At 39.2% G+C, this 24214-nt stretch overlaps 1 protein-coding gene across 8 annotated transcripts in view; it reads right to left on the bottom strand.

The window, feature by feature from the left end:
* Positions 1-251: 251 nt before the first annotated feature.
* tfap2d (transcription factor AP-2 delta (activating enhancer binding protein 2 delta)) overlaps positions 252-24214 on the bottom strand; it is a 78561-nt gene continuing 54598 nt past the window's right edge. For 6 of the 8 annotated variants that reach the window (XM_057353658.1, XM_057353659.1, XM_057353662.1 and 3 more), the window contains 7 exons: positions 9014-9511; positions 7016-7076; positions 4489-4654; positions 3061-3179; positions 2271-2412; positions 1828-1941; positions 252-1705 (listed from right to left, as the gene is read on the bottom strand). In XM_057353658.1, the coding sequence (XP_057209641.1) occupies positions 1489-1705; positions 1828-1941; positions 2271-2412; positions 3061-3179; positions 4489-4654; positions 7016-7076; positions 9014-9511 (1317 nt within the window). In that variant the 3' untranslated portion in view covers positions 252-1488. The other 2 variants (XM_057353656.1, XM_057353664.1) reach the window with 2 other exon arrangements.

The raw sequence follows: 24214 nt of genomic DNA, 5'->3' as shown, positions 1-24214 counted from the left end.
ATGACCACAACCCTAAGCCAGACTCATTGAAAGTTTTAAGATCATTTTGTAAAAAATGCTTATTTAGGAGGGTAAAGAATGAGCATTTCTGTAGCATGTTATGAAGTTTAGATTATGATGTAATTGTTTTAAAATTTGGTTAAATCAATCATTGTACCATTGCAAATGAACACACAATGTGACTCCCACTCAACACACAAACAAAAACAAACTCAAGCAGATCAGATGAATTAATATAAGACTTTGAGCAATATGCTTTATTGAACACCGGTAGTTTGCATGTAGGGTTATTTCATATATGTAGTTCAAAGCCTACAAGAAAAGATTGAATTTATATATTTATATATAACTTCTTTACAAATGCAGTCACGAATTCGTGTTCTGGAACAACAGTGGCCGCTGAAATGTCCGTTTCAGATGGTGTACAAAGTTTAACATGCACAATATACAGTAAGTAACGGCAACGTGGAAAGTTGCCTGTAATAATTTACAGTTCCAAACAGACCTCAAATGAGGTCTTAGCTGAAATGCAATGTGAACCTTTTAATAAAAGATATTACATCTTTAAAATTATTCTTTCAACTAATTACATACAGACAAACCATAAGCAAAATAACCTTTTTAATAACTTATAAAAAAAGAAGGAAAAAAGGGTTATATATCGGGCAGTGAGATTAATGAGATTGATTTCTACCAGGGGCGTAGCTACATGGTGGCCATGGGTGGCCACGGCTACCCCTGAATGAAGGATGGCTACCTATCTGGCCACCGCTGTTGTGCGAAGCAGTTTTAAGATGTGTGTCGGAGTTTACGGAGTGCTGTGCAGATCATTTAGCGTATGCACTGAACATTACTCTCGCTTTAATATGATGTCATACGCTGACGCACTGACGCAAACAGTCTGAGCGCTATAGCTGAACAGCTGCTAACCGCTTCGTGACAGTGTACTGTCTGTGTACCATGAAAGTTCATCGCGAGCAGAAGGATCAGGTGAGTAAAATCAGTCTGGTTTAACTGGATTCCATTCATTAATTACATTTTCGCGAAAGTTTAAGTTGGGGTACTGCAATGTTTATTTTCTATACAAAATGCTAACTTACTGTAAATGATAGCTAGCAAATTATTTTAAAATAATGTTGGCACATGAAAGCATTGCGAATAAATTGTTTACTTTACGTTCTTTGTGTATGTTTTGACCAGCAAACTATGTGTAATGAAGAATTGGTGTAAATTACAGTAGAAGTTTAAGAATTTCAGTCTGTAAGGATTTTTTGGTCACCCTAATAAAATTACCTGGCCACCTCTAAAAAAAAGTTCTGGCTACGCCCCTGATTTCTACACAAAGGCAGACTGTCTTACGGGAAAGTTGAGGTCAGTTATATAAATAAAGAAATATGAAATAAAAACCCTTTGACTCTGCCCGTTAAAGCCACACCCTGAACAAGTCCCGCCCATCAGAGCTCCGATCAGGAAGTGAGAACTCCAGAGTCATTCGGTTTTCTCTATTTTACCGTCTTTAGTCGGCGCTTCTGAGGTTTTGCGAAGCATTTTGTCGGAATTGGAGTTGATCTGGTTGGCGTCAGGTGTTCCTGTGCTCTTATTGGCCGAGTGTTTCTCCAGGTAATTGAGCATTTCACTGAGAATCGTTTGAAAGGTGCTGAGAGCGGCGCAAATCGCTGGCGTACCGAACCCATGCGTGATCAAACTGAAATAAATAACAGACAAAAATGAACAGAATTCATTATCGTTTTTTCTAATAACCACACGTTTTAGCCGTCTACAGATACAGATACAGACTCTATTTAGGTCAGGCTGGTGTGTATCTACCTGAAGTGTGTTAGATGTCTCTGAATGTCCATGTCCAGAATTGGTGTTGGTCTAGAGGAACCGAGTGGAGATCGATCTTGACTTAATAAATCCTGAAATTCCTTACAGATCTGTCTGTGGAGACACACAACCATACACAACTCAGTTACAAGGACAAATCTGAAGCGCTGCGGCCGGGTTTCGTCTCGGCCGCAGCAGCATTCCTCATTATTAATGCATAAAGGAAACATGAATGAAATCTCAGTGTTCATGCGTCACACATGTAATTCTTAGTCGTTTACAAGGTTTCAACGTCTGGGATGCGTTTTTGCACGATGCGTCTGTTTTAAAGTTTATTTGTACACAGACTCTTAACGAAATTCCTATTTTGGATTTTTGTCATGTGTAATTCTAGGCTTGATATTGATGGACTCATGTGTTCAAGTGTAGTTTTTAGTTCTTACTTGGTGGCCAGCACCATCTTCTTGCGTGCGTTCTGCTCCTTTGGCTCCGTGTGCTGCCGGGCGAGATGTTCTCCCACGGCTTTAGTTGGGAACTCAGTCTCGCAGGTGTAACCAAAGTCCCGAGCCAAGTGCAGCGCTTCCCCTACACAGCCACACAGGAGAAAAGAAACGAGTCAATGAATTAGGCAAAAGAACCAGTTAATTCTCTAAATACAGCCGAGTAAAAATATACAGAAGTTGCATCAGTCTGACACTTACTCAGTTCTTATTCAGAAATAACATGCATAATTCTCAAGCTCTTCCATCAGGACTAACGGTCTCTTTAAAGTAGAGACATTTATCTCTCTTCCCTTTAAAATATTGATATAACTACGCTTCATCGGATGCATGAACATTTAGCTTTTCTGCCATACTTTCTTACACATAAAAGCCAAAGACCTGTTGAATTACGAAAATGCATTCAACAGGTCCTACGTGAATTTGTGATACTAAGAGACTACATGAAATATTGCACTTTTTGATTTAATAATAATACAGCATTTTGTACGTTTAATTATACGTCGTAAAGTAAACCTGCATACACAAAGTCGTCCTCCGTGCGCACTACGCGGTTTGACTAATGTAAGATCAAGAATGATTCAGTCTTGTATCAGATGAATCGGTGTGATAAAATGCTGTATTAACCCTTCCGTCTCAACATTCCCTCTAAAAACATTGATACCTTTGATATACAAGAGTCTTTCCAAACGAAAAAAACGAATTCGACAATGAAGCTCAAACGCTTGCGTACCTTCCACTAAAGAGGTCAACAGTGTGACGTTCGCCGCTTTCCTGCGGCCTGCTGGGAGATTGAGCCCCAGTCTGTCCAGTTTCTCCCTGAGGCATCGACCACCGTTCTTCGACTTGGCCCTGAACCACACAGATGCAGAAAGACTATTAACAACACGCGTCATGAGTCACATCTCACATGAAGACCTTCCCTGCCTCGCACGTCCTTCACGCCTATAAAAACAAAGCCTATTGGGAAAGTGAACGTTTCTTGCATTTTACATTTATTATTAAACCTCAATATTCAAATAATCTACCAACATTTCATAATGATCACCATCATGAGAACTCCAGATGAGCAACATTATTTATTTTTAAAGATGATATTTATCAAAAAAAACATTAACAGCCCTTAAAATTTCCTTTTGTTATGAAACAATTGGTTGTTTTTCTGAAATATTTTCATCACTGAATGTGCACACCGTGAACTCATACATAGTTTTTGTCTCGCATACAGCACATGGTTTTCCAAAACCAAGTGTGTGTGTAAAGGGTAATCAAATATTTATCCATCAGCATCCCATTTTCTCTTTATATGGACTGAACATTCTAGAATCAAACCTCTATGTGCTGCATTACTTTCTGATTCTCTGCCATCATTACAACCAACTTGTGAGCACATTAAGCTGGTCTTCAGTAAATAAAAAGGCTCATAATTTGGTCAAATAGTGTTTCCTTTAAGTTTAGTGTCTTGCACATGTTTGTGTGATTATTTGGTTTAGGTGTTGGGGTAGGTTTAGGGGATAGAATATATCATAATCCTGATATAAAATCAATGGAAGTCTATGGAATATCCCCATAGTGTGTGTGCGCGTGTGTGAGTCTTCTCGTCGCTGGCCTCATTTCTGCTCTCCAGTCTGTGTCCCTCATCAATAATGAAACTTGAGCTCCACTGCTCTCATTCCTTTCTCTCTCTCTCTCACACACACATCCAGCCACATTCTCTTCTTCATCTCTGGATTAAGTGTCCAGGACTCCATGTTCCATCTCTTATTCCTCTTTCTGTGGTCTTGCATCTGGTTTCACCAATGAACTACACTGAAAGGCTACTGATTCTTTTACAAGAATTGGTTTTATTTACATTACTCATCGTTTTAATTTTCTATGTCTTTTTATTTCAAAAAGACATTTGTGTTTTTATCATTTTAAAACATGAAGCTGCTATGACCGCGTGAAAATGCAGATGCAGAAAAATAACTACCGGCCTGACTGCAGCTTAATGTGGGCCACTAGACATCATGTTTCATAGTGTTAAACGCAATGTGTTGAGCATTTCTATAGAGTTATGCATGTATTAGCATTAGTGCAAATGTTCCAAAAGTTCAATCTTTGTCTATGTGCGCTCCGGTACATTCAGATGAGTTTCAGGTGGGTTCAAAGCATCTCTCACCTTCTTAAAATCCCGCCCAACAGTGAGGCATTGAGACACTCGGGAGGAGAGAGGCGGCGTTTGACTTCAGCGATGGTCACTTTGTACTTTGAGGTAGAACTGAGTAGAGAAAGTCTTCCCGGTACAGAGCAGAACAAGTCTGTAGGATTGACTACACACGTGCCACCTGTAGACGACAACAAACAACACGTCAAACGTTTTGGATGTGACCGAAGGCTGTTTGCCTTTTCAGTGCGGATGCAAGTGAGAAAGCCTGGGTTGCACGCTCCACAAATTGAATAACATTTATATAAAACACAGAAATTATATTTTGTTTCACAGTTGTTCCATATTTGCAGATGTCCAGTAATATCACCCTGAGTTCATTTGTTATTATGGATCAAAGGTTGGATCCGTCAAGGTTTTAAAGATCTATAAAGTATGTTATGTGTTGGAATGTATGGGTTGGCTCTGTGTGTGACTGTGTGTGTGTGTGTGTGTGTGTGTTCCTGTTGGAGTTGTCTGGCTAGTGGGCCTCTAACCTGCTCCTCATCAGTCACCCTAAAGCGCTCTGACAAACCCAAGATCTCTGCTAGCACGCAAGTTCACTTCACATTAATTCCACCCAAAATGTTTTGATTCAAAGTAGTTTGTATTTTATGTTGCCAAGGGCAATTGAAAAAGAGCTATTGCCGGTAGTCTGGTCGCGCGCGCCGGGCCCAGAGGCGATAGCGGGTATTTAAGCGCGAGGGAGAGTAGCCCGAGGCGGCGCGCGAGCGATCACAAAGCGAATCAAGCGCTTTTTGCGAGTTTGCCACGAAAATTAAAGGAAAAAAGACATAGGCCAAATGTCATTTTCTGTTTCTATTTCAACTGCAGTGGTGGTGTGTGTTTACGGAGCGCGTCTCGCGCGCATCACCCCCGACGAAAAAACACCATGCGTGAGAGTGCGCGCACACAGACAGAAAGAGAGAGAGATGCACTTTGAGATATTATAGTGAGTCTGCAAACTGTGTGTGTGTCGGTGTGTGCTTGATCAAATTCCTGATAGCTAAGAGAGGGATAATCATGATTAAAACGCAGACGACTTTTCTAAGTAGGATTCCCGTTTCTTGAGTGATTTCTTTTGAAAAAGGTTATCTGAATATTCAACGAAGCCAAAGCTGCAGTCAGTGTGAACAACATTAATATGATCTCCACTGAATTCGGAGCCGCGCGGCATTAACATATCAAAGCGTGCGCCCGAGGCGCGAGAAGCTATCGATACCGGAGCGCGAGGTAACGCAATGATTATTGGTTGTGATGGTTCGAGCGGCGGAGCTCGCGGCTAAATCCTGCACACCATTAACTGGAAGTGATGGCTAGCCCAACACCTAGACAGAGTTTATTAAAAATTAAGCGCCCGAGATGCCGTGCGCTTTATGGCGAACTTCACATGCGCGTCGATCCGCGTCTGCTTTGAAGAGACAAAGATGCGACTGATATTAAGAAAAGATTAAGAAATGTTCGCCAGTTCGATTTATCCTCATAAATCGAGTGATTTTACAAAATACAGCGAGAGACTGAATTCATAAGTTGCTCTGAGAGGTCTCTCAATGGAGAATGGCCTTCAGAAATGTGGGTGTTGTAAACTAAAGAAAAATGTGGAGTTGTTTAATTATGCTTTTAGTTTATTCATTTTTCTTTCTCCGAATGGCTAATGGCAGTTCACCTTGGGCCTAATGATAAACAAGACTTTAGATGATTTTAATCCATTTTAATGTTCTCTCAAAAGCAACACCAGTAAAATCGCCCGTGTTAAAAAAGGTCAAATTAACACTCACGGTGTATATATAATCCACACTCTCAAAGTGTGGATTATATAAACACTGTGAGAGTTAATTTGACCCTTTTTAACACTGGCGATTTTGCTGTGATATGACTTACTAAATGTAAAGTTGTTAGCGTTTTTAAAATATAATTATAGTACAGATCAAGCGCTGGTGTACCTTTTATTTGTGTTTAAATAATATAAAATATTTAAAAATGGAAATTTTTCCAAGCTACTACTATTTCAGTTTCTTCTTTCTAATAAAATAAATAAAACTAAATACATTTTTAGGCCTGTTGATTTACACACGCAGTTGTTTTTCATATAAGCCTAACTGAACTTAATGAGAATAACAATACAATTTCACTAATTTTACACAATTTTTACTATTTTAACAAGAAGAAAATAATCATTAGAAATTAGAAAAAATATTTTGAATCCGCAATAAAAATACCATTTATCTTGTCTTTCGAAATTCAGTAATAATATATGCAATATGTCCTTCTAAAACATACAGTTTTAATACTTTCATAAATTACTATAAAAATAAAATAACTGTATTTATTGCAATCACTTGTAAAATAATCTAGATAGTTTTGACAGACATGGAGTCACTAAAAAGAGAAAAATGAAATAGAAATAAAATCTCTTACTAAATGCATTAACCGTGTGTATCTCTTTTTGTATGTGATTGTGTATATGTATGTGTGTGTGTGTGTGTGTGTGCGTGTGTCTTACCTCTCCGTATCACACCGCCTTGGCCATTTAACACAAGCCCGCACTGCGCGTCTACAGATCCCTACAGACACATACACATGAACTTTATCATCAATAATCAACCAATGTAATACATATTGATCCGATTTTTCCTTGACTAGGCATATGTGACTCCTTAAACATAGACCATGTGCCTTGATGTAAACGAATAAAGTCCTGAGTTAACGGGACCTGTTACATTATGATGTCAAACCAACAGATTATTATTTTACTCTCGTTTATCAGTGATGTCATCAGCCGAAGGAACACCGAATTGTATCAAAAGAAAAGAGTTAATCCTTCTCACAAGCCACGACCAGTCTGGAGGCCAGAATCACTCACAAAAAGCACACACACACATTCACATACACACACACAAAGACCGTGATGCACACACGCTCACATCCATGGACACCATACTGGCGCGCTCTTGTAACCTTTTAACACACTCCAGCTCTATTTTTCTTTTTCCCCGCAGTTAAAGTGATTATAAAATCAATATACAAACCCGTCGGATCAGGCATAAATTACGCGTGCGTGTGTTAAAGGTGCGGCAGCTTCCATTGTTACGCGTGCCAAATCTGTTTAGCGGCTGAAAGATGCGCCTGTGCGCACGAGACTGCCCGCATCTGTTCCACGGCCCTCACCGAGCCCACGGTTTCATTCAGCACCAAAGAAAGGTCCAAAACCTTTTCACGGCACGTATGCGTTTCTTTCTGTGTTTTTGTGTCTGTTCTCCTGTGAGCCTTTTTGTGTGTGCGTGTGCAGACTGTTCCTCAGCACGCGACAGCAATACCAACACGTCTACGATTTTAAGTATAAACTAAATCTTTACAAATACACTTCTAGTGACTGTCTATGAAAACTTACTATTTTCAAATATATGTATACACATATTTTGCAATATTGCATAAGTGATAAAACATCAGTGTTACAATTTGTATAGAATTTGTGTAAGTGTTTTCAGAAAAAAAACTATTGCATTTAGTACACAAAAATGAACTGAAACGAAAGGCTGTTATTAATATTGCATGCACGTCGATGTCTCGATCTAATAAATGGAATAGGCCCAGCCAATGTTAACATGAACAAGCCAAAATTAATTATGCAACAAATGTTATTTTTTGGTTGATATTAGTTTTGTTAACTAAATTATATTTTTATTCATATGTAGGCCTAATACTTTTTATAGGCCATTTAAATATATTTTAATTGTGTAAATGGATTTAAGATGGTTTTGTTTATTAAAATATTCATTTAATTTTAAATAGTTATTTTTACATTTATTTTTGTGCAATAAACTAAATTTCCAAAATGTCACCAAAAAACTACATTTGTTTTCAAATATATTTTATTTTATACCTTAATCTTTTGTTGTGCACTGGAGTGGCCCCGCGCCGCGTTTTATGAAAGGAATGTATAAATATCATTATTTTCATCTTAACATATTTTGACTCACCAGTTAAACTTGAGCTGTATCAGATGTCTGTGCATAAATAACCAGTTGATTGACATTAAGTCTTAAATTGGATAAACTACGGTGCTCTACTGCGGAGGATTTGCCTTTTGTTCGCACTTTTCAAGCCGTTAATCCGCCTTTTAACGGAGGAAAAAGAAACAGCGGCTTTACAGCCGTGAGGCCCGACATACGCGCACGCGAATACAAACTTCTCAATATTCACTATATTAAAAATGTAAAATCTGCCAGTGAAATGAACTTGGATGTGCTGCCTGCAAACGTTTTCTAATATAGTATGTTATTAAAAAAAATAGAAATTGGAATAAATTATTGTTTTTGCGTTATGTGCAGGCCAGCGTGTTTTTAGCCTCTAGTTTTTCGTTTCAATCTCTTAATTTGTTTAAGCCCTCAGGCCATGATTTTTCCCGTTCACACAGTGAAAGTGGCTATCCTACATCACCGAAGGTGTCGAGCTGCACGTCAAGTGTGCGTGTTTGTGCTTGTACGGTGGAGATGTGTACCTGTAGGTCATCGGCCCCCGGTGGCGGCAGCCCCAGACCCGCCCCGGGCAGCAGTCTTTGCTCAGGGTGCATGCCGTACTGAGAGCCGTGGCTCATGATTGACAGGTCATGCCTGCGGTACGCGTCCAGGCAGCCCAGTTCCCGTCGCTGCTCGTCCAGACAGGAGGACTTGAGCGCCCGCGCGTTGTGAAGGTTGATGAAGTCCGCCGGTTCGCCGTGATGGAGCTGCTGGTAATACTGCTGCGAGTGATGGAGAGAGTTTAACGAGTACGCGTCCGGGTTCACGGCCGGGTGGCTGTGCTGGAACTCGTAGTGGAAAGACTGGTGGTGCAAGGGCGTGTACTGGTGGTTCGTGGGAAAATACGTTGAGGCAAAATCGGTTCCGGTAGCTGGGTACGTGAGCGGAGACGACGACGAGTAAGCGACAGATGAGTTGGCCACAGATTCCAAGCATCCGAGTTGCATCAAACGGTAGCTGTTTGATCCGTCGTGACGTATCTGTGCGGGGAAAAAAGAGGAAAATATGAGGGATGTCATTTACACGCGCTCGCAGCGATCCGCGCGCACTTCTCACGCGGCGGAAACTCGAGCCTTCCCCAAACACACAAACACACACAGCAGCTCAAAGTGTCTTTTAGAAAAGTACCTGACGGCGATGTCATCTCTCCGTGCCTGGGAGGGAGTGCGTGAAACACACTGCAAACTGCTACACGAGCTCACCGCGTTTTTTCCTCCCTCACTTGTCTATCATTTGCCATTGAGTGTGTTATTTAACTATATTCTTAATGCATCTGTGCAAAACCTAATAAAAGCTTTTTGTCCCAACACTGAACGCCCGTTTGGCTGCAGGTAAGCACGAGACACGAGGTTGAGGCTAACTGTAATTATATTGTATGGACAAAAAATAAAGAAATCACTCGATGTGCCACAACAAGCCCAAACAGTAAAAGATATTTTCAACAAAACTGAACGGACTGAACAACCAACGCGTTATATTTATCTCAGCCGCTGCAGTAACAAGTGACAATAATTCTGCTATTCCAAACGATCGTAATTCTCCCCAATGTGCTGCCACGCTAAACTCAATTTAAAAATGTGTTTTATGTCGGGTAATAAATTAATTTAAAATACCTCCGCATCGTGCACCAGTCCCGGAAATGTGGCTGACATTCTCGCGATCCAATAACCCGGTTTCCTCGCGCTGCCTGACGAATGAAAGAAAAATCCCCAAAATAGCGCGTGAAAATGAAATGTGTCGCCTTGCGCAGTCGGTAAAAGCGGCTGAAATGCCTCCCCTCTGCACAAAGCGCTCCCTGGCTCGGATTTTGTACTTGCTGGGTATTTCTCCGGCTGATGTCGTAGGTCCCTTGGTAATATAGAAGTTTTGAAAATTAAGCATCAGCATTGAGGAAAGGGAGGACAATAGAGAGAGCAGCCTCATCCCTGGAGACACGGAATAAATATTGTATCTTCGCCTAATAAGGAACCAAGTGCGCTTTCAACATTTTTGATGATTTTTGTGGACATTTCTTTAAGGTCGTTTGTGTTTCTTAGCACGGCCAGTTTTATTTGTCTCCGTTTTCCTCGCGGCTTTACCATTTACCTGCTTTTTGGATATTTTTCCAACGACACGTAAGTTTAACTCGATTTATTGTGTCGTCGTAATGTATACTGCACGATTAAACATTCTGTTGCATTATTCGATTTGCTTTTAATATGATCCGTTTTATTTTATTGAATTAGAAACTGTATGAAACAAAATAATAATAATAATAACGATTATAAATACTGTTTAAATACCACCTCTAAATGAACATTTCATGCAACTTTTCATTAGTTAAAACAACAAGATGCAAATCTTTTCATTGAATCGAATGTTTTGATACAGAATGCTGCTTAAACAAAACTATGGAAAAAATAAAGTACAAATTATTTAAATACGTTTGAATGCTTTTGAATATAAAAATGACTATTCGTTTGTTGTGTAATTTTAAAATAAGTTTTTTATTTTTAGTCTTAATATTTTGAATATAGTTTGGTAAATCTTTCGACCATATCCTGGCTGTGTGGTCGTTTCTGAATCAGTTAAATCTATTACCAGGCAATCCACCTCGTTGACTATATATATTAATAGTTTTTGTTTTAAACAGTAATCGCACCAGTTATGTATCTGCACATTGACAGTATTGCTGTTTTTTTTTGCGTGTTAAGAATGAGTGAAGCACGCGTGGGGGGGTCATTGATCAAAACAGCCTGTCGGTCAAATTTACGCTTCATAAGCCTCACAGGTGCATGGAATACGGACACCTATCTCACTCACAGCCTGCAGTTACCAAATACGAAAGGATTTCCATCTGAACTGACCTTTTATTTTTCGAGCCAAATAAATCAGATAATGAAGTTGAACAAGCAGTTAAAGAGGACGATTTTGTGCAGTTGTGCATGTGTGTGTGTGTTAAAACACTCCCCGCCATTCACCTTGTTCAGTGTTTCTGAATGTCTCCTCCCTCCCCAGCAGCAAAATGCTCGAGTCTGGTTTTGAGTATGTGAGAGGTTTGGCAGTTTTTAAGTGTTTTAAAGCGTATGCTACCCTTATTTAACCCAAATTACTGCCATCACCGCGGGCTCGCGCCCTCGTGCCTGAGAAAGGCGGACGGAGACGCCTCGAGCACCCGGTGTGTCTCGAGAAGGGAGGATCCACTCGCAAACATACACATATACTGACGTATTCCGCTTCATAAATGTTTCACACGGAAAACAACGTGAGATAAGGGAAGCCTCCTTTAAGTTTCGTTTGATGGGCGACCTGAAACGGCTAATATGATTTATAGACATATTGAGCAGGCAGGCCTATATTTCCTAAGGCAAAACAAATAAAATACTGTCACATAATATTCATTTAAATATAATTCCCAACAACGACTCATAAATTGAATGCTGAGTGATGAGACGGGATTACAATCAGTTGAAAGTAGACATTTAATGCTCTCCATGTGAAAATAATATGGGAGGCTCTTGTGAAATAACACGGTTTTATAATATAAGGCCTCCAAGGGAGCGCGAGAGTACCCGTCCTCTCACGTGAGGGATTAGAAATTTGCGTTTGTGTAGTCTGCGAGAGCTCGCGGGATTGAGCGAGGCACCAGTTGCACTGTAGACGGGTCTTAATGGGGTTTAACGCGCACAGCAGCGGACGCACATATGCACGCTGTACTGGTCACGGATCGAGTCCATCTGTTCGGTCTGGATATTCCTCGAGATGGTTCCGCAGAATAAATCTGACAGCAATCTATAGAAAATGAAAAATAAAAATAACAGATGCAATATGAAACTTTAGAGGAGGTGTCTGTCCTGGTACAGTTTGGCCCAGAGCTGGCTGTAATTGATTTAACGTTGGATTAAAAGCGTCGCAAACTGAATGGCAGCTGTCACCAACTCAGAACTGTAGCGACCATAATAACCGCAGGGATTAAGATTAAGGCCAATTTATGGCGACTCTGAAAAAACGGACAAGATCTCACGAAAAGTTCCAAGATCATCTTTAGCCAATACATCAAAGTTGAAAGATTAAGACAATTTTCCATTACGATTTTAAAGCACTCTGTGTGACATGCGCATTAACTTGTCCAACTTTAAAGTCAATTTGTGAATATAGAAACTAATGTGTGAAGATTTAATTATATTTGTTTACCAACCTTAAATACAAAACAGTCATTGGTCGTATAAAATGACAATGTCAGACATCCAAAATTTTATATCAGAGCAAGTTAATGCCACCGGTGATGATGTAACACCATCATAAATCACTGAAGGTATTACAGAAACGATGATGATGCAAATCAACAGTTTCATGAACAGTTAACGCTTTGTGCACTTTACAGAAGTCATTATGCTATTGTTGAGTTTGTCTTTTGATGAGCCACCCAATGAAAATAGTTAATGAAGTGGTTGTGGCGCTCAATATGGCCTCGGCGTCAGTTTAGTAACGGCTCTCCAGTCTGCAAAACACGGAATAAGGTGTTTACCAGATCATTATAATGACAAAGTATGCGCAGTCCTCATCGATGTGACCTACATTTAGCGCGCACACAGAGTTTTATATGCTAATAGATGTGGAGGGGGAGGGGCGCAGCGTCAGTTTCAGCGCGTGGTGTATTTAATGATGTGCGCTAAATTAATTATTAAAAATATATAAATTAATTTTATTTGGCGTTAAAAGGTTCGGCAGAACTGATCACTGTATGTGATTAATTTGACACAGTTTTGACAAATATATACCAATAATGTACACTTTACAGGACAGTTTTATACAATGGAATCATATTGCAATAAATACCTAATAAATATGTATGCATATATCTATCAAATGCCAATGTCTAAAAATGCCAAATGTCAAAGTAAAAGACTAATTACTCAATAAATGAGCACCACTGACCGGCCGTGTGTTATATTTCCTTGAGTGAACAGAACTGAATCTTAAAAATTAATTTCAACCCAGACACGTGCCAGATGCACAAAAAAATGAACGTTAACGAAATGAGCAATCTGCCAAAATAACGGCAGGGTTTAAACGCGCACACGCACACTACGCAAACACACAAAAATTCTCCAAGTTGTTCTCTCGTCCCAGCTAAAATTATATGAGTTGTACAAATATGTTAAATGTTAATCATAGGTCAAAGTGTGCCTATTCTGTTTATATTACGGAAAAAAATATTTTTGAACAAATTAAACATTTCTAAAAAAAAACGAGCATATGCTATATGGCAGAGTGTTTAACTTCTGTCGTCATTTGTTTCCGTCTCATTTGTTCATTATTTCCGAGTCAAAGGCCCGTTACACACTGAGCGTTACGGTCAGGTGAACTCACAAACTTCTAGACGCACTTCTCAGTCCAGTTTGAAAGAAACGTAACGCATTCGCATCATTCCACCAGCGCTTCTGTCTACATTAAACAAAATTGATCTCAAATCCAACTAATGTATCAAACCGGCATCACTACAACATGTCAGAATTTACCCAGTCTGAATGGGACATCTTGAGGAGTGGACCATCAAAAGTCAGATTAAAGCCAATTTTACACAAGGTTATGGATCAATACTTCATTATATTTACCAGTGAGGAAAACCTGTCTTAAATGTAATTAACTTTTCACATCTAATAAGCATGCCAGAGAAAGACTTGACTTGCAATTTCCTTCTAAACCATAAAAAATCCAGATCTGAATGAATACAGTTTTACCCATGTCTAGATTAGCTGTCATTAGATCACACATAGATCACACATTAGTTAAACAGCTAGTTTATGGTTTACAACAACATTAAAACAAGTTAAAGATGAGGTTTAGGAGGACTTTTACAGCTACACTAAAAACAAAGAGTTCAAAAAGGCTCTTAAATTATATGGTTCCAAAACAAACCATTCACATCATTTTTAGTGTTTAGTGGAAAAAACAGATAAAAAAACAGGAAAACATGATTCTTTAAAAAAAGTTTGACTAAAAGGTTCTTTAGTAAAGCACAAATTGTAATTCTATAGCATCACTGCCTTTATTTTGTGTATAGTCATGACAGAACGGCCAAACTACCAATATTTGTAGATTCTCAGATGACCGCATCATTAAAGAGAGGAACCACTGAGGGATTTGTTAAAGTTGCCTGAAAGTTTTTACTAGTTTAAAACCCATTTAAAATGAGCGCAAACCATCTGAATCATCGTAAACCAGTTCAACAACAACAAACTCGTGAAAAATAAAGGATGCATCACAATGCCACAGATGAACCATTTTTAGCTGAATGTGAAAGTGACCTATTTGTCAAGTAGGTGACTCATACCCGAAATGTGACCTCTGCATTTAACCCTTCCAGAGAGTAGTGAACACACGCACAGCAAGTCGTGAACACACACACCCGGAGCCATGGTTCCTTAACAAAATGTTCTGTTTCACAAAACGTCTTTGTTGTGGAAAAAGGTTCTTTAGACTTGAATAAGAACCTTTAAGTGCTTCTTTGGTGAACCGAAAATGGCATCACTTACATGACATCACTGTTAAGAACCATTCCTAGCACTTTTTTAAATATGTGAATATTTGACAATCATAGACATTTTAGAACTTGATTTATGTGTTGTGTATACACAACCTTTCCCACACACACAAATACACTATAATAACATTTGGAGCAGGGGCGTCACTAGACCCCTTTTACTTTTATACTGTGCCCCAGTATAAATCTGCTGTGCCCCAGTATAAATCTGCTGTGCCCCAGTATAAATTTCAAATTTAAGTTTTAAGAATGTAGTCACTTACATTGATAATAGCGGCAAAAAACGGATCTAAAACGTAACCTAATTCACGCTTGTAAAAGTGACGGAGTCGAGCATTTTAACGGTCCGAAAACACAAACTCGTGCCGTACTTTCGCGCAGAAATCCATGTCCGCGCACGTCTGTGTGTTTCCTTGCAACAACTGCACGCGGCTGCGCAGTGCGCACGCAGGCGCGCAAGGGTGACGACACGCGACTGAGGTAGGCTATGAAAACATGAAACTAAAGTAAGTTTCTAAATAATATCGATCATATTATGACTGGTTCATTAATAGCCCCTGTAGATGGACATCAGAATTAGTTTGCGCAACGCAGGAAAATGGAAGCAGAAAGGAGATGATGAGTTGAGGGAGGTAAGACTTGATAAACGCACTACTGCAGCCAGTCAGGTCTCAGATACAGAGGAAAATGTCTCAGGGAAACCTTTGTCAAGTCTTGAAAATTGCATTGTTGCTTAGACAAACCCCTGTGCTCGGTACTTTCATTCAATTTGCTATAGCTTGAGTTTAGGACATTAGTGAACCAACTTTGTTTGGCCTTGGCTGTGGAACCAGAAAATATATATTTAAAAAAAAAGTTCTTTATATTAGTTGGAGCCATTAAAAGACTGGTTTCTTGAAATATTGTAATTGTACATTCTTGGAAAGATGTAATTATTCATTGTTATCATTGTGTAAGGAATGCAGATGTGCAAGAAAAAAATCTTTCTGTTTTTATTAGTTCCATACAGTGCATGCAAACATGTAAATGAAGTTTATGTGAAGTATGTTGAAGATACTTACATAGGCCTATTTTTTAAATAATAAATGTTTACCTTCCCCAGTATTGTTGCACTGCAGAAATAGTGGTTTAAGCAAGTGAAGTTTGAATAGTGCACTGTGTTGCATACGTTTTGCGCACAGAAAGTTTTGAAGAAAAAAGTGAGCCCTGGTAGAGCTTCAGGTCTAGCAACGCCCCTGATTTGGAGTCAGTCAGTATTCATGTGTACCCATCTTTGAACGCATATGTGTGTGTACGTACATCCAGAGTTTGTCTGCAGTGTGTGTGACTGTCAGAGACCCTCAGGCCTGTACCAGAGGGTGGGATTAGCCGTTACGTTCATTCAGCACAAAATGGATTCCGATATCAGATCGAGCAGGGCAAGAGGTGTATCTCTCTCTCTTACTGTCTCACAATCTCTGTCTCACTCACACTCTCTCTCACCCACTCTCTTATACACGCTGACTTTTACTCTTTGATCGTGTAATTCCTTTGTAATCTGTTAAACGAGCTCGTTTTGTTTATGGATATGAGCTTAACCAGGAGCCAAACACGAGGAAATCACTTAAACACTACAGCGCAAGAAAACTCAGAGACAACACCAGAACAGAGAGAGACAGACTGAAAGGGATGATGGGATATTGTCATATTTGTAAATACCAATCTCCCGAGCAGGACAACGTTAGAATGAGCAAGTTCGATGACTCTAAAACCAAAACTTAACGTTACGCCGGATATGATGTTTCTGTTGATGATGCTCACGGTGAGGTCGGCTTTATGTTTTTTATGGTTGTTTATGAACAGCAATCACTGAAAACTGTTCTGATTGTGAAATCTTTATAGAAACACGTGGCCAGCAATGGAAGGAGAGACCCGCAGACAAGACGGATAAACAGACGAGGAACGCTCCGAACGTACAAAGATGAAATCCATGAAAGAGAGAAAGGAATGGCCAGAAAATAACGAGAAGTGAAGCTATTGACTTCCCGCAGCTCAAGAAAATGAGTTTTAGCAGCGGTTCTGAGAAACGTCGTTTTAAATAAAACCTTCACGGGAAAACCTCGCTGCACATTTCAGCCTGAAGAGGACAAAAAGTTTGAGTAACATCAACTCAATAAGTCAAGTGCTAACACACAAAATGACTTTATTTTACATTAAGCCATTTAGCACATGTTTTCTTGCAAACAAAATGATCATAAAAGTGCATAATAAGAACAATTTATTCACACCCATGTGGTTCAAGACTTTTCTCTGTGGAACACAAAACAAGATAATTTGAGAAATGTCTCAGTGGTTTTGTGTTCATACAATGAAAGTCAATGGGGTTCAGTGTTGTTCCGCAGAAGAAAGAAACTCATACAGGTTTGGAACAACATGAGGTTGAGTACATTATGAAATAATCTTCATTTCTGTGTGAACTGTCTCTTTAATACGTCTTTAAACTCGAGTGCATTCGCAGACAAGCAGGTTTAGGAAACTTTAGAAAGGTTTCAATTTCACAAATCATAATAATTGACAACAGCAAGACTGTGCTTTAAAACTCCTAGAAAACAAAACTTCGTAAAAACACCTCATATACAAAAATATCACAGAGCCCCTTTCACAAAGACACACCCCCCAAGTTCGATTGACTGACTAACAGGTTGTCCAATCAGAGATCACTATGAGCAGCACTGAACAGCTGGAGCGACAGCATCGGGGAAGACGTGATCAGAAATTAATAGCGCTTTTGATCTATCAGTCATAATGAGAGCAACGGTCTTTTCAAAAACACACACAGAAGCGCACATACTCAAAAACACACTACCTGCACTCCCGAAAACACACACACTGAGAACCTGTTCAAAGGAAAGCAAAGAAATAAACAAAGAAGAGAAGGCAACCCCTCCTCTCCTTCGGGAATTTTACTATTCTGCACTTCTCGGCTTCTCTCATCCCTCTCTTCCCACAATCCTTTGTGCTCGGAATAAAGCTGCTGATTATGAAGCCCAGAGCAGTGAGACTCTGCTCACCTGTCAATCAAATGGTAACCTACACACACACACACAATGGCAGATACCCTGTTATACACCCAATCTCATATAAACATGATCAAGTTAACACATTTTCAGATAAACACTAGTAGTCAACACCTGAAAATGTAAATACCATGTGTCTGAAAAATAAAAAAAATGTTCTCAGAGTAAAGCTTTTGAGTGTTTGGTTTACACACGGGTTAAATCTCATTATTTCTGTTCTCGTTACTGTCATCATCACATGATCTCAGTGTATTATTGCAGTAAAACCTTGATTTTACCTGTTGCCTGACTATTTGTTAATATGAATAACTACAGTAACATTGTGCCGTTACAAACCTTTGCATAATTCACATACAGTATAAAGGACATGTTAGTCATCTCTGTCATCTAAAATGTATCTGTGTTTATATAATATTGAACTTTGTGTAATCTGTTATATGGTAGCTTAATATTACAACAACATATATGACCATGTCTTTGAAATATAGGCTAAAGTCCCAAAATCAATGTAAAAAAGATGTAATGTGTTTATTGCTGTAAATTACTAAATGATAGATTTTGAAATACAGTATTCAAATGGTCGTTCATATGACCAATACTGAAAATAATGATTTTACGGACATTATTTATTATTTTGCACAAAAAAATGCACGAGTTGGATTCCTAAACATTGATTTTAATCTTTCACATGGCCTTAAACTGTATCGGTCAATATTAAAGGTATCAAAGTTATATTTTCACATTTTCTTTGCATTATGTAGAATTTTAAGATTTTATGTAAAAAACTAAAAACGGTAAACCACAAAACATGACTTCAGCTGGGTTTTCAAAGACAGGGTCACATATTAGTAAGTTGTTCCATACCATATATACATGTATAGTATCTATTGCATTGTATTCCACATGACTGTGTTTGTCATGTTCATGTTGTATCAGCATTTATGTCACACGTGTTGCGGTTGTAAAACTTTAGTAAAGCGAGGCGTTTGTCCTTCATTAACACATACAGTAATCACATGAGTCACGCGTGCACACGCACACACACACGCACACACACACACACACACACACACACGCACACACACACACACACACACACACACTTCTGGAGGGGAGACTTTACAAGAGGTGTATAGTTAACTCATGCGGCATGCTGTGATGTTTCCATAGAAACGGCTCTGTCCTGCGGCCTAGGTAATCCACAGGAGCTGTGTGAGTGTGTAAGTGCACGTGTGTTGTGGTGCAGATGGGTAAATGTCGAGAGGAGAGGGACTCTGACCTGCCAAGAGAGCTCAATTAGTATTCACATAGTATCTGAAGCCCACAATGCTCACGCTCTCTCTCTCTCTCTCTCTCTCTCTCTCTCTCTCTCTCTCTCTCTCTCTCTCACACACACACACACACACGGACTACACTTTCACATGTGTAATGATGTAAAGAGTTCAAAGTGCTGGAACAGGACAGTATAATGCCACTTTTCTCATTCTAAACATTTCTGTACCACAGGGACCAACTGAACAATAAAGGCATTTCAAACTGACTCTCTTTCTATTCTTCTCTATGTCTTCTTTCAATTTATTAGATGATAACGTGATATACAGTATTTGAGACCCTGTCTGTAAAACCCAGGCTAAAGTTTGATTTCCACCATTAATTTCACTATGATTTCAATCTTTGACTGGCTCAGTTAATATTCAAGTAAATATTATATTTTTCTGGGTTTTCATAGTCAGGGTCACGTTTTTCCATTAAATCAACCTTAAAAATGGAAACAACAGAGTAACAGTTGAATGGCAATAAGGATACTGGCGGCCAAGATGATTTAAGAACAGACTGAAATACATGTAACATTCTCTTCATGATACCGTCTGCTCACATAAGCATAGAGATAGTACACTTATATAAAAATAAACAATATAGAATTTGAATGTAGAATCACTTTATGTCTCAACCCTAAGCGTCAGGCACTGCTTCACACAGTATAATTTAGGGACTTTTTCATTTAGAATTTTGCCTTTTATTAAATGGTCTTAAAGTGAGTCTTAAATGTGAGTCTAATACTTTATTTATACTTTTTAAAATATTTAAATGATGTGTGAAATGTTCCATAACTCCAACACAATCTCACAGGAATTCCTACGTATTTTAAGAGGTGCTAATTCGTATCCTATTCGCACCCTTGATTTAGGGGTGGGGTTAGAGGAGGGGCTTCAGTGTTGTTTTTTTCTAATTAGCGTACGATTCAAATAGTATTAATTTATAAGAATTAGCCACCTCGTAAAATACCTACGAATTCCCAAATGATCAGGTTGATAACTTTAGAGACTGCTCTGCATGAATACCTAGTATTCATAAAAAAAATACAGATCCTTCAACCCTCACATGTTAAAGTAGATTCACATTTATTATTTAATTATGAAATAAGAGTTTAGTGCTGTCAGCAACATTTACCACATTTAACCATCAGTTCAATTTCATTCCGGAGATTTTGCCTTAAAATTAATGCAGTATGCAAAAAAACCTCGCTCTATTCCAAGTGAGTCTGCAAATGCTTGGTTGTTTAACTCTTTACAACAACCAGCAACACAAGGGGTCAAAGTTGAAAACACCTAAACGACACCTGACCTGCATGCAAACAGCACCGTGGGTCTCAGGGGTTCAAACTTGGCTGCCGATGGGATTTCTGACACTTAAGTTTTGCACTAAAAAGCATTCAATCCAATCTCTTTGCACTTTGCATGATTTATGGTTGATCAGGAGAAGTGGTGGAAATAACAGTTAATAAACACATTCATGAGCATGTTTTCTGCTCTCGACTTTCTGCACTAATGAATCCGAGATCTCCGAAAGATCTCCGGGGTCAAGGAAAATGCAAAATTACGAGATGTCCTGTACTAGATTTTCCTTCTTGAACGAATGAACCAGAGATCTCAACAGGTCCCTGAGGTTTATGTAAAAGAGAAAATGATGTGTTTCTTCTTAGTTCAAGAGTATATATTCAGAGATTCAGAGTGTGGAATCTCAAACTAAATTGAAGCTAATCAGCAAAATAGAAAGAAAAGTGATCTCATTATGATGCAAGAGGAAGTTCATTCCGTCCCTGTTGAGCTAATGCTAAGCCCATGCTAAACGCTAGCCCTTTACTGCCCTGCCCCGCCACACCCAGATGCCCTTCTGCCCGCTTGCGCTTTGACGGACAGCTGTGGAGTTCTGGACCAACTCCAGCCAGCGGGATTACTCATGCAAGTAATCTCCCATGATGCCCTGCGGCCAAGCTAGGGCGTGCTGCGCCTCTGCTCCTTATTAATATGCATGAGAATGCTAATGAGCAGGAAGCACACAGGTGAGTGCGCTCAAAGAAGCCAGTCACAACACAGGGGCCGATATTCTAATTACGCGCCGCAGACCTCAACACTCACTACAGAGACAACATCACATTTTTACACACACAGCGTGATAACTCACGACACGCCATGTCTCAGACTGACGGTTTGGGGAAGATTTATAGAAGTTTTAGAAATGTAGTACATTTAAACCAAAATATCTTTTAATATAAAGGTTACAGGCTATCATTTAAATTCCCCAAAAGTCATAAGCGAAGCCAATTCATGATCAGTTTGTCAGAGTTTAAAGACACACTTTTTGTGCAGAAAAAAACATAATGATCAAGCACTCAGAAAGATACTTAAAACAACTCTAATATAATAAACTTAATGATGTGTGGAGAGAAAACAAACAGATTTTGAACATGCTACAAGCTTTAGACGACTCTTTAAAATGTGTGGGTTTGATTCCCAGGGAACACAAATACTGTATAACTTTTTTATACCTTTTGGATAAAAGCATCTGACAAATGCGCAACGTTAACAATTACAAAACGTTCCCCTGCGAGTTATTGATGTTGAGGATCTAAAACAATTGATCCTCCTAATGTTTTCAGTATTGTGACAGTAGTTTTTTAAGTAAAAAAACGTTCAAAAATATATTTTTCCAAAAAGCGAGATGGTCCGCACTGCAGAACACAAAATCCAGGAGGCGAGGTTGGATCCAGATCCAACTCCTCCCACTTTGTATTTGGAGAGCAAGTTGCAACTCGTGGTCGCCAACCAATGTCATTATTTAGTGTAGGACTGTAAGTAATGATCACAGTTAAATATTTGTTAACCCAAACCCTTACGCTAAACCTAATAAAATACGTTATTAAAAATATGTTAATAATAAAGTTGGTCTTCAGCAAGTTTGTTTTCCGTCTAAAGAATAACTTTAGTTACGACTCAATGCGGAAATGGTAGTGCAACAACATGTGTATGACGTGTGTTGTGGCAAAACTGCTGCAGAAATCAAAACGCAGTGGAAAGAGACTGGATCCAGTGTCGACCAATCACAATGCAATTGGAGGAGACTGGATCTGGATCCAACTGAGGGTGAGTATAGTGAGAGAGTATATAAATAATTTTCATTTCTGGCTGAACTGTCCCTTTAAGCATTTCTGAGTATTTGTAATCTGGCAAACTACATTTAAAAAAAGCTTCCCGACTCATTGACTTGAAATGCACAGCGTTGTTTAACGTATTGACAATGTTTAGTGACACAGGGAGTCAGAGACATACTGAGCCCTTCTTTTAAAATGGCCAACAGCATTTAGTTTTTCTCAATGCCTGAAATCTAATGAGAAGATGAACTGCAGAACGATGCCTTATAAACATCTTCACATCATAATGGCTGAAGTGAAAGAGTGTACATTTTCAATGCTTTCATCCTCTAAATGCGAATTTTGTCACTGTTTTGGCGCAATCTAGTTTGTGGATATCCTTAAAGGGATAGTCCGCCCCAAAATAAAACGCTGTTCACCCTCATTTTCATTCCAAACCTGTATGTGAGCCTGTGGAACACAAAAGAAGATATTTTGAGAAATGTTGACGTGTCCATATAATGGAAGTCAGTGTGGTCCGGTGTTGTTTGGCAACCAACATTCTACAAAAAATAGTTTGTGTTATATACACAAAATAAATAAATAAAAGTCATACAGGATTAAAATGACACGAGTAAACGATGAGAGAATTTTCATTTTTGGGTGAACTATCCCTTGTGGGCTAACAACTCTGTTTTGATTTTACACATTCAATGTTCATACTCTGATTGGTCGGTTTCTATGTCAGTCAGTCAAGCTCCTCCTGTCCCGCAGGTTCCTCTGCAGTCAAAAGTTGGGTCACACAAGAAATACTGTCAAACTAACCTGCTGCAGGTCAAACACACAAAACACAATCTCCCTTAACAAGCTGCGGCTTCTTCACAATCAGAGAAATGAGTTTATGAACGGTGACGCGCCGTCCCCTACCGCCTGCACAACTGCACAGCGCAGTCACACTTCAAAAACACACTTGTTGTATTATTGTAGGGTAAACAGCAGCGGTGGAAGCTCCTCACGCTGCGTACTAGCGAGAGAATCACATTAAACAGACCGCTTGACACCGTAGATGCCTCACATTACTCCTGCTCGCGTGTGATAGCGCTTGATGATGTCTGACAGCTCTGAACTCTTTCCCATAATGCATTGTGCCGAGAAACACTCTAATTGACGACGCAGGTGAGACTGCGCGAGGTGATCGAAAGTGTCATTGGGAGTGAGACAACGTGTGTGCGTGTTTGATGTTGATTACATATGGAGAAAGAAATGAAATCTTCAGTTCTCTCTGGATTTAAGAAGATATCAAGAGAGAGAGAGAGAGAGAGAGAGAACAGGCTGGAAGAAATGGTGATGCAATCATTTAAAGATGAATTTCTTTCGTTATCAAAGGTTCCCGGCGTATCTCTCTGTTTGGAGGAGATCCGTCTGTACGGTTTGAGCGCGTCTTTATCTGAATAAACCAAAAGCTTTCTCCTGTGCGTTAACAGACACATATGCAATCTCATACGGCAGAAAACACACACGGCCTACGGACCAAAAAAAAGAAAAGAAAACCAGAACACACGCCGATAACGTATTTATACATGCACACTGTGTGTGTGATGTGGCTTGTTGTGCTCTTCAGTTGTGTGGTGTTGCATGTTTTGCGGTAGCGTGTAGAGATTCATAACATTACTCCAGAATACAAATATTT

This window comes from Triplophysa rosa, linkage group LG15 (genome assembly GCF_024868665.1).
Source record: "Triplophysa rosa linkage group LG15, Trosa_1v2, whole genome shotgun sequence".
Taxonomy (NCBI): Eukaryota; Metazoa; Chordata; class Actinopteri; order Cypriniformes; family Nemacheilidae; genus Triplophysa; species Triplophysa rosa.
Note: the sequence above shows the minus strand (reverse complement) of the source record. Positions and strands in the feature narration are given on the sequence as shown.